This window comes from Ambystoma mexicanum, chromosome 6q (assembly GCF_040938575.1).
Source record: "Ambystoma mexicanum isolate Mex_15411 chromosome 6q, UKY_AmexF1_1, whole genome shotgun sequence".
Taxonomy (NCBI): Eukaryota; Metazoa; Chordata; class Amphibia; order Caudata; family Ambystomatidae; genus Ambystoma; species Ambystoma mexicanum.
The window spans coordinates 7,391,055-7,405,938 of NC_090937.1; the positions used below are offsets into that span (position 1 = coordinate 7,391,055).

Sequence of the window (14,884 nt, forward strand, 5' to 3'; positions counted from 1 at the left end):
CGTCCAGGACTCGCTCTTGGGGCACGGGGAATAGGGAAGACATATTATACCGAGAAAGGACAAAAGAAGACACATTGTGCGTCTGTTTGATATAACAAATAAAATAGCTTGCTGATGTGCTAGAAGGGCTTCTCAAAATCAAGGAAAGACCACCACGAAACAAATTAAGGAACTATGAGGTTGTTAGATGCCCAATACCCCAAACCATTCGTGTTATTTAAAAATAAAAAAAGTTCTGTTACTTATGTACAAGGATCTGACATGCCATCCAATCAAAATGTCAAAGGGCCTGTGTCCTCCTTCTTGGAGCACTGTAATCATTGGAGGTGCTCCTGAGCTGATCGTTAGCAGTAAGTGGCACTTTGCTACCATTGTATACTTGCGCAAACAGAAACACCTACGAAAGCAAAGCAGGCATCGGAGCCATCTTCTGTGTAGCATTTATTCTCACGCAGCATGTCTGTTGCTCCAGAAATAATTCACGATAACATAATAGAGAAAATGGTTTGCAGGTGGAATAAAACAAGTTGGTTAAATACTGTTTTTTTCATTGATTGATTACAAGATGTTTCGGCTGCCTGCTTTTGAAGTCACTGTAACACACACAAGCTGCTTTGAAATAACAAGGATTGCAATACAGGTAACTGCATAATTTCAAATACAAACTGATATGGTTCATCAGGAAACATGCCCTGAATCCTAAATATTTGATTCAGCGCTCCCCAAATCTTCCTGTAAAGAGAGCTACTTATTAGCAATGAAAATGCTCCCCAATTACTAACTAAAAGAAAGCCACTCAGTGATGATGTTTTTATTTTCCCCTGGAACAACAGCTTTGCTTTTCATGAGCTTAGCCTTGTTGTGCATTACAAAATCACAAATGTCCCATATTAAACTTTCGACAACTTTTGTATCTTCATTTGCAATTGACTCAAACAATTAACACTACATTTTTATTGCAATAAGTGACCGGGAAAAGCACTAAAGGCATTACTTGTAAATATGTTTAGATGCAATTTTTGAAAAATGAAAAGGTTGATTGGACCATTAAACCAAACCAGTCAGTATTCCTATAGTTGATGGTTTGCAGTTTCTTACATTGCAAAATATTCTTTGATCACAGGCAAACTTTCTACATGTTCAGGATTCCAAAATCCCAAAACACTGGTATGTAATAATAGATTTTTATTTAGATCCTGCTCGATGTGTCAGTCTTGCCGCCTACCCTACCTTTGCACTTCCTTTTACCCACTGTCTTAATCTGTCCTTGGTAAACCGAGAGGACAGTCTCTGAATGCAGGAATTCCCTTGAATTCATTATGAATGTACTAGTAGACAACAAAGGGGGAGTCCATGCGCCAGTGATGAATTCCTGTGCCCTATTTGTATTTAACATCTATTTAATTTGTTCTGGCACTCTTGGGCAGAGCGGCACAGTTTATGGTGTTCAAAAGCTACATAATGGTAGCTGGCTAGCTACCGGGAGCTGCCGCGCCCCCTGTTGAAGACCGTTGATTTAAATCATATACAATATTTGCTCTGTTAAGAAATATAGGTCTGATCTCTCGTGTGATGTTCAAAATGTCTACAGGTTTGGCATCCGGGTTTTGCAAAACTAAAATAATTGAATGACAGTCCTCCTTCGAGTCTATATTCCCAAATTGCAGTCCTTCTTTAGTTGGCTCAGTTTCGGAGCCTTTAACAATGACCAATCAAGACTCTTTTCCGCCAGGATGTATTTAGATACAGTACACGTCTTTAATGCCTAGATCATGATATGAAGTGTTTCTCTGTGTTTTACACGTCTTCATCGGGGCATATAAGCCATGCGACACTGCACGTTTCGGTGGGTGTAGGTTCAGTGTCAGTAGCGTTGCACGCTTCTCCTGGTCGTTCTTGTCTGTGTTTTATTTCTGCTGTCAGCAAAGAAGCCTGAACGAGTCTTCTTTGTTGGCCTGCTGTGCTATTGTGACCACAGTCGCTGTCCTCTTTATATTTTCTGAGCATGATGAGTTTTGGATTTTTTAGTAGGGTGTACAGAAGGAACCACCTTATCCGGGCCCTGCAAGATGATCTCGGTTCTAAAAGGAAAACAAATAATTAATAATTGTCAGTTACTGTTACATTCTGAAATCTTTGTTATGCAGATGGGTCTGATAGGGTTACCAGCGTCCTAAAGCAGAGACCCTATGGTGTCCTCAGGGATCATATTTAGGGAAGGCACACTGGGTTTCACAGGCAAAAGTAGGGAGGGAGCCTTTATATACGAATGTATAGCCTAGTCAGGCCGAGTACAATAGTTAATTTCACATCCTTACTGTTCATGGCCTGTAAGAATGTCATTGTTTTTTCTCTTGTTCCCTCCCTTGCCTTGAAGCGCTTTAAAACACATTGTGTATAGGCGCTATATAAATAAACTATCATATCATATCATATCCTAGCCTGGTGTTTGTTCCCAGCAAGCTCTGTGAAAGATTTATAATGTCAAAACGGGTTCATTTACAAAACAGTCTCATTCCGCTTCTGATATGGCGATATACAAATGACATTTACACATCTCATAGAAACATCCCAATGAATAGCCCTACGAGTTGAACACTCCCCTCTAGCATGCGCTAGATGGCACGTTCACATCCCGGAAGAGCTGACTTAGACATTCACCGTTTCAAGGTCGATACATTGAATACCATAACATTAGTTAATATCAGCACCGATTATTACAGGTTTCGATTGGAGAATGAGCTATGATGTAATGGTAAGAATGGGGTTTATAACTGCAGAGATTCAGCCTCACAGACAAACTATGCAAGCAATGTGCTATCTCAGACATGCCACAGTAGTTGTAATGTTATGCTAGGCAACATTTGTAAAGCAAAATGTGTGGCCTGTGGGCAAAGCCAGCTGTCTGAGTGGGTTCTTCTTAAGAACGACACCTCTAGGAAATTGGCTCTGTGCAGTGGCTTGCCCGTTCCCCAGCACTCGTGTGCTTAGCGAGAGTGGCTTGTTCTCTCCAGGTGGTCAGCTTTGCAAACCTTCCAGAAAACCCACATGCAGCTTGTGTGACAGGCCTTTGCCCATGTGTGTGTCTGTGTGTATTTCTCTAGTGGGTATTCCAGGGAGACTCTCAGAGTGGCTACCTTTCTCAGCTATCAAAGACAGCTGACCAGGAGTGTGAGTTTGTTGCATGAGGATTGTTATTCTTCACAGCCTTCAATGATACCAGAGTGCAATGTGTTGGGCTTGTGTCAATCCCCAGTTGGTTACCTAAGTGTGAATGCTAATGTGACACTACTCCAGGTTGCCTGTACCTGTCCACTAGCTACCAGCCCACCTATTCCTGCCCATCTCAGTAATCTCACATTTAGATTGCCTGTACAACAGTTATCAACAGTGCTTACCTGTCTTCACCTGCACTATCTAAGTTGCATTCAGGTGGCCTGCACTCCAAGGTAACCACACTAGCTTACTATGTATCTACCACTATTCTACACAGTTCTACTTAGAACCATCCTCTATTTGACCACCCTTCAGAACTCGAACCTATCCCAGCCACAGACCCAGCTACCTCACGGAAGTGTACCCCAGGAGCAAACCATCATGGCCACCAATCCTTGCAGCCTCCAACAGCGTAACCTAAGACTCCGCGCCAGACTCCCAAGAATTTTTGACCCGCTATCTAAGGCCCAACCCGCTTCTAATCACAATAGGCACACCCTGCATACCACTAACACTCCACCACACATAGATAACATTGGCCAACACCGACTACAACTCAACAGTCGAATCTTTAGAGAATCCACCTCCCCCAAAATGCCAACACAAAGTCCAGCCATCTTCTGTCCCAACTACCCTACCTGGAATAAAAGGCGCCCTAATAAACGCCCGTTCTATGGTAGCCCATGCCACTGAAATAGCGGACATAATCCAAAATGAGAACTTAGATCTCCTGGCCATCACGGAATCCTGGCTTCATGCCGCAGCAGGACCAGCCATCATGTTAACCATCCCAGATAATTATACTCTTATACGCATGGATCGTACCACATCCAGAGGTGGCGGCCTTGCTATAATTGTCAAAAATGACCTAGCCCTAAGACTCTCCTCACCCCATAATACCAACTCCTGTGAATCCCTCACAGCTAAACTCACCATTGTCAACAACCAAACTATCACCATCCACCTGATATACCGACCACCAGGCCCCCTAGGTTCCTTTGAGGAACACCTCATGAACTTATTATCTGACAATCTAAAAAATTCTACTCAATGTCTCATCCTAGGCGACTTCAACCTTGGATTCAATGACCCACGTGACCCTAATGCCTTACAAATTAACAGCTCCCTTGAGGAACTACGATTTACCCAAAAGATTACAGATCCTACACATATCAAAGGAAGGACCCTTGATTGGATTGCCGAAAATAATTGCCCAACCACCATCACTTCGATAATGCCTCAGCTTTGGTCCGACCACCACATGGTATCCTTCACCCTAGAAGCAACCACACCCACGAACAAAAGCATCCTAGCTCCCACCGCACCTACCAGAAATAAAAAAAATATTACCCCTGAAAATCTTATCCCCCTCATTCTCCCCACCTTAAACTCCATCTCAGATCAGTGTGACCCTGCCTCCATGTTAGAAAAGTACAATGAAGTGATGCTTGCCTCCCTGGATGCTATCGCACCACTGAAAATTAGGAAGAGTAAATTCCGCCAACACCTAAATACCTGGTTCACACCCCTACTGAAAGACATCAGACAAAAGAAATGCCTAAGTGCAAAAACCTGGAGATCAGACCCCTCAGACATCAATAAAAATAACCTGAAGAAATTAGCTACCCTCTACAAAAAAGAAATCATCCTTGTGAAACAAACATCCTACAACACCCGTATCACTCAAGCCAAATCCAACACCAAAGAATTGTTCGCCATCCTAAAGGAAGTAGAATCCCCTATCCAAGTTCCCGATTCTTGCCTCAAGGGGATAAAGACTGGTGCACAAGCATACAAAATGCCCTGGCCAACAAGATAACAATGCTCCAGGCGAAGATCCACAGCAAAAAAGCCTCCATAACTATCCCAAATACTGTCAACATAGGCACCCCCTCCAAGGCTACCACAAATTCATTACCAACTCTGAAATCCACTCCTTCTCCACCCACACTTGAAACCCCTCCCTTCTACTTTCGCAAAGTTTCCACTAAAGAAGTCGCAAAAGTCATCCTCATTCTCAAACCCTCCAATTGCCAGGGCGACCCATGTCTAGCCCAAATCATAAAAGACGCTGCCCGTGAACTCTCACCCTTCATCACTAAACTCATAAACGTCTCTTTCACATCAGGTACCATACCTAGCAACCTGAAACACTCCTGGGTCCTCCCCCTCCTCAAAAAGCAAACTTTGGACCCCTCCATCCCAACTAATTACCGCCCCAAAACCACTGTGCCGTTCCTACTGAAAATCCTGGACAAAGTAGCTTACCTACAAATTCAGCACCACCTGGATCTAAACCACCTCCTAGGAGTTCGACAGTCCGGCTTCAGACCACAGCATGGTACTGAGACTGCACTCCTAGACCTTAAGGCACAAATAGACACCCTAAGAGATAAAGGTACGACTTCACTTCTATTACTCCTCGATCTGTCTGAAGCATTTGATCTGGTAGACCATGCAATACTTTGCAATCATCTGGTCACGGCAGCCTGCTTCTCCCATGAAGCAGTCGCATGGATCCAGTCCTTCTTAGATAACAGGACAATGCGAGTTTTCTCTCCTCTAGCAGCTGCAGACCCCGCACTTATCTCATGCGGCGTACCCCAAGGATCATGTGTATCTCCCACCCTTTACAATATTTTTACAAAGCCCCTTTTCCATGATCTAGACGGTCTAGGTATCACCTACACTAACTATGCAGATGATACACAGATCCTCATCCCGTTGACGGGAGATTATGACAAGGATTTGGCCTTTGTGAAAAGAGTCTACCTCATCATCCAGGCATGGATGGCCTCCCACGGTCTATGACTGTCACGATCATTCACATTTCCCATAGTACTATACATGACTCCAACGTGGCGGCTCTCGCTGACATGCCTGACTCCAAAATGGCGGCTCTCACGGACCCCTGCAGTGTGTGCAGCAATCTAGTCATCGTGCCCCAGAATGCTTTGCAACGTTTCCGGAACAAGACGCCGACGGCTTATCAACCTGCAGATCCCAGACAAGGACACGTTGCTACTCTCCAAGGAGCTGGCGAACGCTACGTGAGTCCGTGTTAGGGAATCCCTTACTCTCTCTGCTCAGGCTTGCCTTTTTGCTGATTTCAATCTGTTGCGACTTTGTTCTTTGGATCCTAACTGAACTTTGTTTTTGTTGACGTGTTGTCATGATGCCTGCCCCCGGAAGACCAGACCAGGCCCAGCAGCCCCGGAAGCAGGCATCATGCCACTTGGAGCATGCCCAAAAGCCCCTGTAAGGGGCTGTTTGGGTACAGTCCTGGCGCCTATGGCGCCAGGCTCATAAAGATAAAGTCAGTCCTGGCGCCATGGGCGCCAGGCTCATTATTGATAACTTTCCTGAAGCAGACCATGCTGCATACTCACCTGAGGCAGACCATGCTGCATGAAGACTCAAGCCAAATGAGGCTTAGGAGGGACTATTTTACTGAATGGACTATTTTGTTACTTGGGTGGGGCTGTGGAAGAATACTTACCTGGATCTTCTGGATTTAAACCACGCCCGGACAGCCACACGTGCTTCGCGTTATTATGCTTGCTGCAGCGTAACGCTCACCGTGTTTTCAGCAGCTCCAGTCTTCAGCCACGCCCGCTTCAGTCCTGGGACTCCTGAAACAAGAAGACAAAAAGGATAAAGGTTAGAACAGGAGTTTTAACTTAAATCCTTACCTGAATCCTGATCCATTTCGCCAAGGAACTGAAAGACAGAAGTCTTTGAAGCATCGCTTCGCATTTCTACGGCGCCGCACTGAACTCACCTGCTTGGCGGTACTTCAGCATTCCATCACGCTCTCTCCATCTCGCGGCCACCCTCCAACACCTAAGGAGACAAAGACAGCAAGGTGAGCAAGGGGATTCTCTAAGGCCATACAAGCTACCCCCAAGGACTTACCTGATTTACCACGGGAGGTACTCACCTCATTTCGGGTCGGCGCAGTCAACTCTGCTTCATCGCCGTACCCCGGCCCCTAAGAGGAGAAAGCAAGGACAATACCAGTTACCCCCCACAAAACTTACCTGATTTACCACGGGGGTCTCACCTCATCTCGGGTCGGCACAGTCAACTCTGCTTCATCGCCGTGCCCCGGCCCCTAAGGGGAAAAATACAATAGACTTACCTGAATCTTACCGAGTGCCATTTGGAAATCTTCGAGTGGATTAATCGGCAACCTGCAAGGAATCGGACAGAGTGAAGAGCAGACATTTGAACTCTTATGAACAATTGGACTTTAGAGTCAATACTGGAACTCACCAATTCCTCTACACCAGTGAAGTAACTGGTCATCAACGCGCCCCTGCGGTCGACGCAGGATGGAGAGCTCATCCTTCCAAACCATCAGGTGAGACTAAGGAGGGGACATCAAGAGTGATCAGTGGGAAGACAACGGGAGTGGGGAAGGTGGGTTGTCACTCAATTCCACGGGTGGTTAATTCCTCTTCTCCTTTGCAGAAGAATATTCTTGCGAGCCAGACAAACTAGGCTGAGCGGGCCAGTCCAGTCAGTCATCTCGGCGCTACACGTCACGCTGGTGGAAATAACAGCGGCCCAGTTCTGGTCGACGCCCCAGTGGGAACCAGGTGAGCGTAACACGTGTGTTGTTTTAGGACGTCTCGGTGCCTCTCAGTTTCAGTGTTTTACTGAGGTTGTTTAAGCAACTCGCTTTGGAGGACTGCATCCGCCATCGACCGGTGCGGGTTCCTAGGTTTTCTTTTAGTAGGCATTCGTTTAGTTTGGAGCATTGAATGTTTATGGTTTCTCTTCATTGTGGATTCATAGTTTACGTTTGTCATTATACAGACCCAACACCCTTTGCTCTTACTCCTTCTGGACATCTGTTATCTCTCAATATAGAGAGGGTCTCTGGGTAAGATTGTCTTCTTCTCTCCTCCTTGAGTTTAGGTTGTTCCCAGTTACACCTCTTTGTATGTTTACCATCTCTGTTTTGTGCTCTGCCTTGTCCAGTGTACCCAGTCCTTTAGCTCATCCTTGGTCTTCGGTTATCCTCATTTCAAAACCGAGTAACCATCAGATCCTTTGGTAAGATTCCCGCTTCCAGAGTTGTCTTTCCCATTACAAGGCAAACTCAAAAGACTAATCACTCTGTTTCCCTATCTCTCTTTAGCCAGCCTGGCACTTCTGCTCTGGACCCAATTCTCTAAAGACACAACCAGTCATCACCAAACTCCCGGGATAGCGTAATCTACATCCACGGGACTTCTCAAGGAGTCTACGTTCACTAGCAGCTCCTCAGGGTGTTATTCCCCTAGAGGGTTTCCCTGGGAACCCTCCTGTGCCCTGGCCTTTGTGCCGGTTCACTGGGTGTCTCTCGGGGGAAATTCCAATTATCATCTGAAGACAGAAGCAGACATCAATCCTCTCCTGGGTATTCTTTTTCTACATCATCCTCAACAATCCTTGCGTCTACCCCCAGGTGAGAGTACTTTGTTTCTATGTTTTCCTTACACGGGGCATCTTAGAGTGTAAAACAGTGAAGTATTGTATTCAGTCATAACAATGACTGATGACAAAACTGAACTCCTCATTCTAGGCATTTCCTCCAACATCAAAAAACTAGGTCCCAACTATGACTCCTTCATAATTGACAATAATATCATTACTGTGGCCAAAGTAGTCAAAACCCTCGGCTTCTACATAGACTCCACGCTTATCTTTGGTAAACAAGTGAACGCCATGGCCTCCGCCACCTCCTACACCTGCAAGTTAATTAGAGCAGCCAAGCCCTTCCTCTCACCTAATAATTGCATCATTCTAGCAAGGGCACTCATCCTATCGAAATTAGATTATTGCAACACCCTCTACATAGGTAGTAACAAATACATCACCGCCAAAATACAGACACTTCAAAATAATGCCCTGCGAGCCACCCTAAACTTCCCTAAAAACGCCCATATATCAGACCTCAGAAGATCTACTAACTGGCTCACCACAAATGACAAAATCCTCCTCAAAACAGCATCCCTTACACACAAATGTCTCAACTACGCAGCCCTGCAATACCTTATGGACAGATTCACCAGACAAACTGCCTCTCGCCCCCTAAGAAAAGCTAACTCCAACCTTTTGTTAGTGCCCAGATTCAAACTTACTAAATCTGGAGGGAGTAGCTTCGCTGTTAAAGCAGCACAATATTGGAACTCCCTTCCCCCTGCCCTAAGGGAAGATCTCCCCTACCGGCAATTCAGATCCAATCTGATTCAATGGCTAAAAGATCATGATGCCTAACCTCACCCTTCCGACATCTAGGATCTCATGTACATTTTGTATATTTGCTCTGCCTTATTTATGTCAGACCTGCATTCTTGTAAACTTACTGTATATACATCTGTGATTCTTTGACAATACATATCTACAGCATTGTAACCGTAGCTGTAACCGTATGTTTAATCTGTAACTTGTAACCTAAGCTGAACAACCCTCTTTATGTCTTCGCGCCCGAATACCCCTGGGTCTGGTGCGCAATATAAATAATAAAAACAAACAAAACAAACAAACTCACTTAGGGTGGGGAGGTTTCAAATCCTATCACAAACTCACAAACTCTTATGTGAAATTATTTCACATATATATGTGTTTAGGTTGTTTTAGGGTTTTCTTTGTGAGACTTCACGTGCAACTACAAAATTGGACGACTATCGCTCAGGTACAACGACAATGGCATTAATTCAAATCGAGTGAAGGGGGTCATTTTGTGAAAACAAAATCAAAATATTGAGGCTGAGTACCCCAAAAGGAAATACACCGAACATGGGTTACAAAGGAACATACAAAGTACTTTATTTTATACTGAATCCAGTTACAAAAACAGAGCAAAGTCAGATAGCTATCGGCCCTCAGTACAACACAACGAACTCCAGCGTGGTTCAGTGTGCTCAGTGAGAGACGCTGTACATCAGAATGCATTCGCTTTTTATACACTTGGTGGGCACGATGTTCAGCCCCACTTCGGGTTAATATTCCATTTAATACATCACCAATCTAGGGTTTGTGCCAAGTCTCGAACAACCGCATATAACTGGTTTGCCTTTAATACATGTATCAACAAGCCTATGCAATAACTGTGTATTCTAAGATTTTTCATGCAGGCCTTCTCGAACATTAATACAATGTAGTTAAACAGATGTTCTACGTTCAGTATTTGAATACAATGTTTCAACATATGCTTGTGGATTATTTGTGGGGTTTGACAAACTCTGGACTGGAAAGGCGCTGGTTGGATTAGATAGTCCGGTAATTGTTGGTAGGTAGTTTGCACAAGTAATAGATGAGTCAAGTTATTAGTCAGACCCTCCAGCTTATTGCGATTTTGCGATCCCGCAAAATGCCGCGAAAACGGCCGTTTTGCGCAAAATGCCGCAAAAATGGCCGTTTTGTGCAAAAACAGCATCTTTTAAAAAAAAATAATTTTTTTTTTTTTTAAGTAATCTGCAAAAATTACTGTTTTGAAAAAAAGAATCCTCAGGGTGCCAGGTGCTCAACTTTTTTTTTTTGTTTTTATTTACACAAGAAATGAAATCACTTGCGCCCCAAAAATTGCAGCCCAATCCACAAGGGACACATGAATGGGCACATTTTATATGCGCGCCCATTCAGATGGCCTTTTTCACCTCCTTGATCAAATAAAGTGGCGTTTCTGTCAATTTAAAAGCACATCCCGCATTTCCAAGCAAGATGCACTTTTAAATGTGCAGAAATTGTAGGCAACCCTACGCGCACGGGATGTGGGGCTGCCACTGCATGCATTTCTTTTAAGGTATGAACCGCTGCTGAGTCGCTTGCATTTCTGTTCCTCAAACAGGATAAAAATGCATTTTTTGGGTCACATTTTACAGCGGCGGGCACCTAGAGTGCCTGTCCCTGTGAAAGGCGCTGGGAGCTTGCAGAACACTGTCGGGAGAGTGATTCTATTCAAAGTACTCCCCATTTTGATGACAAAAATCTATCGAATGTTACAATTTGACCAATTACGTGCAGTTCTATTCGATCGATTTTTATAAATACTGAACATGTGTTGCGGGGGTGTCACCCGCTCCCCTTGTTTAGTATTTTTGGTCTAGGGTGGTTGCAGAAGTGTTTTCCCCTTTTTCCTCAAAATTGGAGGCGGGGACAGAAAAAAAAGGAAAATAACGAAAAAAGGACCCTGCAGAGTCGGATCCGACCCGCGTTAGAGGGACGGATCCGACCCGCGTTAGAGGGACGGATCTGGCACCGCAGGGTTGCAGGGGAAGCTGCAGCGACCAAGCGGTTAAGTAGGGGAGGGGGTCGGGTGGTGGTGAAAGGTACATTTTGGGTTGTTTGGCTGAAGTGCAAATCAATTTGCAGCAAAATTGACTACGGTCAATTCCGCCGCAAATAATTACACTTCGTTCAAACAACCCAGAACACCATTCAAGGCAGCTGCCAGCGCACAATTTGCGCTACAGCTCAAGCCTGTGTAAATGCGCCGGTCACCTTTGAGAATAAGGTGACCTGCTCATTTCCAAAAATGGGTTGTCTAAAAATAGCATATCCTCCGTTCTTTTTTTAAATGCCCCCTCATTTGAGGAACTGGGACAAAATCTACATTTAAAAAAAAATAATAAAAATGGTTACACTATGAGAGAGAGGGAGAGTGATGGGTGAGATGTGAAGTGATGGGCAAGAAAGCAGAGGAAGAGCAGTGGGTCAGAGGAGGAAGTGCTGCACAAGAGAGCAGAGGAAGCAGTGATGCGGTGGGCCAGAAATCTGAGAGCGAGCAGAGGTACAGAAAGTAGAGGAAGCGGTTGGCCAGAAAGAGGCAGTGAGCTGCAGATTGGGAAAAAGGATGAGGGAAGAATGTGATAGAATGGGAGAAAAGATGCAAGATGCAGAAGCAGCACAAAAGAATGAAGGACTGTATATTGAGGGAGGAATTGTAGAGTGTTAGGTGTGAGTTGGGAGTATGATTTGGAGTGTGGCAGGGGCTGGGCAGTGCAGATTGTGACTTGACAGTGTGACATAGCACGTGAGTATTTGTATGACAGAGTGAGAGGTTAAGGAATGTAAGTTATGATGGAGAGTTGGTGAGATGTTTGTGGGTGTTTGGGGGATTGGAGAACATAGAAGGGGAATATTTTCAGCATTACAATTGATAATGATCAATTTAGTTAATACTATTAAATAGGCATGAACATTAAACCAGAAATGTAGCCAAATCAAACACTGTTCTGCCAAGCCAGAGACATCTGGGACTCTTCCTATTAAATTAATACAAAAGACACATAATAATGATACCCTGGCTCTCTTCTAGCCTTGCACTCTACCTATTTCCTGCAATGTGGCAATCTTACACCCTCCAGTTAATACAAAATGTCCCGCAAAAATGCCGCAATAAATAAAGGTTTGTGCCGCAAAATTTGCCATTTCATGCCGCAAAATTTGCCATTTCATGCCGCAAAATCCTGGAAGGTCTGATTAGTGTGTCAAACATGAGGTTTGGTTTATTCCTTGGTTTAGTCAGCACCAATGAGAGACATAATTGGATGTAAAGGTGATATTTATAACATGATGATGTTACACAGCCTACGCGTGTTTCAACCTAAGTCTTTTTCAAGGGCATTTGGGTTTGATGGTTGAGCTTCCAGGTGGGGTGAGCTGGTCCTCCCATGTGTGGGTGCCAGTAGGCTGGATAGCCGTGCTTGAGCCGACTCCATCCTCGACTCCACACACCAGCACTGCCGAACTGCCGAACCCGGCTCAAGCACGGCTATCCAGCCGTGTTTTTTACAAGTGCATCATGCAGACTACCTATAGGCAGATGCAGCTTTTGGTATAGGTGATGCAGGTGGGTTATTGCAGGAGAAATGGCTTTCTGAATGATTCAAGGTTTGTGGCAATTGGTAAATAGTTTCTGTGGAGGGCCATTCCAATTTCCCCCAAATTAGCATAAGCAGCCAAGTGTAGACGTGGGCTGTAATGGAGCATTTCGCTGCACAAATTTAGGTAAAGAAATGGGGTAAGTGACATAAATCTTCCTATTAGTTCTCTCAAGTAACACATGTAAACAATCAAATTGATGCCAGCGTACCAAAAGTACGGGTACTCTTTTTATAACGTTTTCATGATGCCTGTCTACAATGTATGCCAGCATTGCCACTATAAATCACTGATGATGTTGCATAAATGATTGCTAGCAAAACACAAACATGTGCGCATCACATTTAAGGCTATGTAAGAAACAGGGTGATGGGGAAGAAAGTGTGGATTGATAATTAATCTGCATACCAATGAAAGTGGTCCACCCAAAAGAAACATTAAAAGGAAATGCATTTTTATGGAAATCCTGTAGGATGTCTATATACCGATGCTGGCAGGGAAATAGTGACCCCCGCCAAACTAAGCATTTTCCCCCAAACTAAGTCTAGAACAATTAAATGCAAACAGGTGTCGTTTATCAGGCAGAGCTGAGGTCTGAGCTTTTGAATTCGGACCTATAAACAATGCCAGTCTTTAAATGCAAGCTTCTAATTTTACGCTAGGTCAAGGCTTTGTCTTGTGTGTATGGGGAATTCAGAACATTTCACTTGACTGTACCAATGACTTTTGTGGTCATTTGAATGGCACCGGTAGAAAGCAGAAATGGGCACAAAACAGCTTGGAGTGGATAGTGATGCACTGCACACTTTTATGTGCCTATCCTGGCGAGTGTGAAATAATTGTCTCAAATTATAGGCTACCACAGTTCATGGACGGCGTCAGTGCGTTTCAATTTTTCAGTTGAAGCGGGCCTTGAGCCTCATAGTCACCCCTGAACAGATGTCCCCAGGTTGGCAGTATTTGGCACAGCAACATACTTTTAATTCAAGATATTAAATGTGCACTTTATAGTTGACAAGTTACAGGTTGCCTTTACTGGTGCCTTCAGGCTGTCACCTCTATCAGGCCTCTTGCAGTATCCAGCAGTGTTCATATCAGAATGTTGCTTTTTTACTCTGGTTTTGTATATAGTTGCACATTTCTGATAAAGATTGCCTGTCCCGTGATAATCTGCAGCCATTAACATTCTCACTACATTCCTTTGCCTCCATTGTAATTTAAGCACCCAATATGGAACATCAGACTGTGTTTGCCAGGTGTAGGCAAGGGGCCACCAAATAGCATGTTGAAATGGGCACCCACGATCCCTGATTCACCTGCAGCCAGTCCTGCTAAAGGTGTTATGTAGTGAACTCATTGGGTATTTGCAGCCTTCATGCAGGCTTTGCTGACCAGTAAAAGTTAACAAAAGGGTCATACAGGTGGTATTAGGCCACATAAGTAAAGGGAGGTGTACAATGTAGCCACATATAGCTGATGGTTGGGTTTGGTTATTGTTGGCAAGAAGCACGTTAGTTCAGGCTTTCTTAACCAGTGTTAGTACTGTGTTCTATACCTGTGCTCTCCCAGACAGACACTATATTTAATTTGAAACTACTCCTTCGGCTCGCCTCTTTGTTTATTGCAAGTTGTGAAATGTAATGTATTGCCAGACTGTTTTCTTGTACAGATAATAAGTCTATCAACTATTGGTGTCTAAATGTTTTCTTTTGTTCATGTTTTTCAAAGTAAAACTCTGAACACTGCATTGCTTTGCCTGGTGTGGAAGAGCGTTGAATAAACAAAAAAACTG

General features: G+C 44.2%; 1 protein-coding gene across 1 annotated transcript in view; it reads right to left on the bottom strand.

Moving 5' to 3' along the window:
- Positions 1-449: 449 nt before the first annotated feature.
- The window catches only part of LOC138515709 (stimulated by retinoic acid gene 6 protein-like), an 859,180-nt gene continuing 844,745 nt past the window's right edge, over positions 450-14,884 (bottom strand). Inside the window, exon 18 of the mRNA XM_069630368.1 lies at positions 450-2,081. Coding sequence (XP_069486469.1) covers positions 1,798-2,081 — 284 coding nt within the window. The 3' untranslated portion in view covers positions 450-1,797. The remainder of the gene's footprint in view (positions 2,082-14,884) is intronic.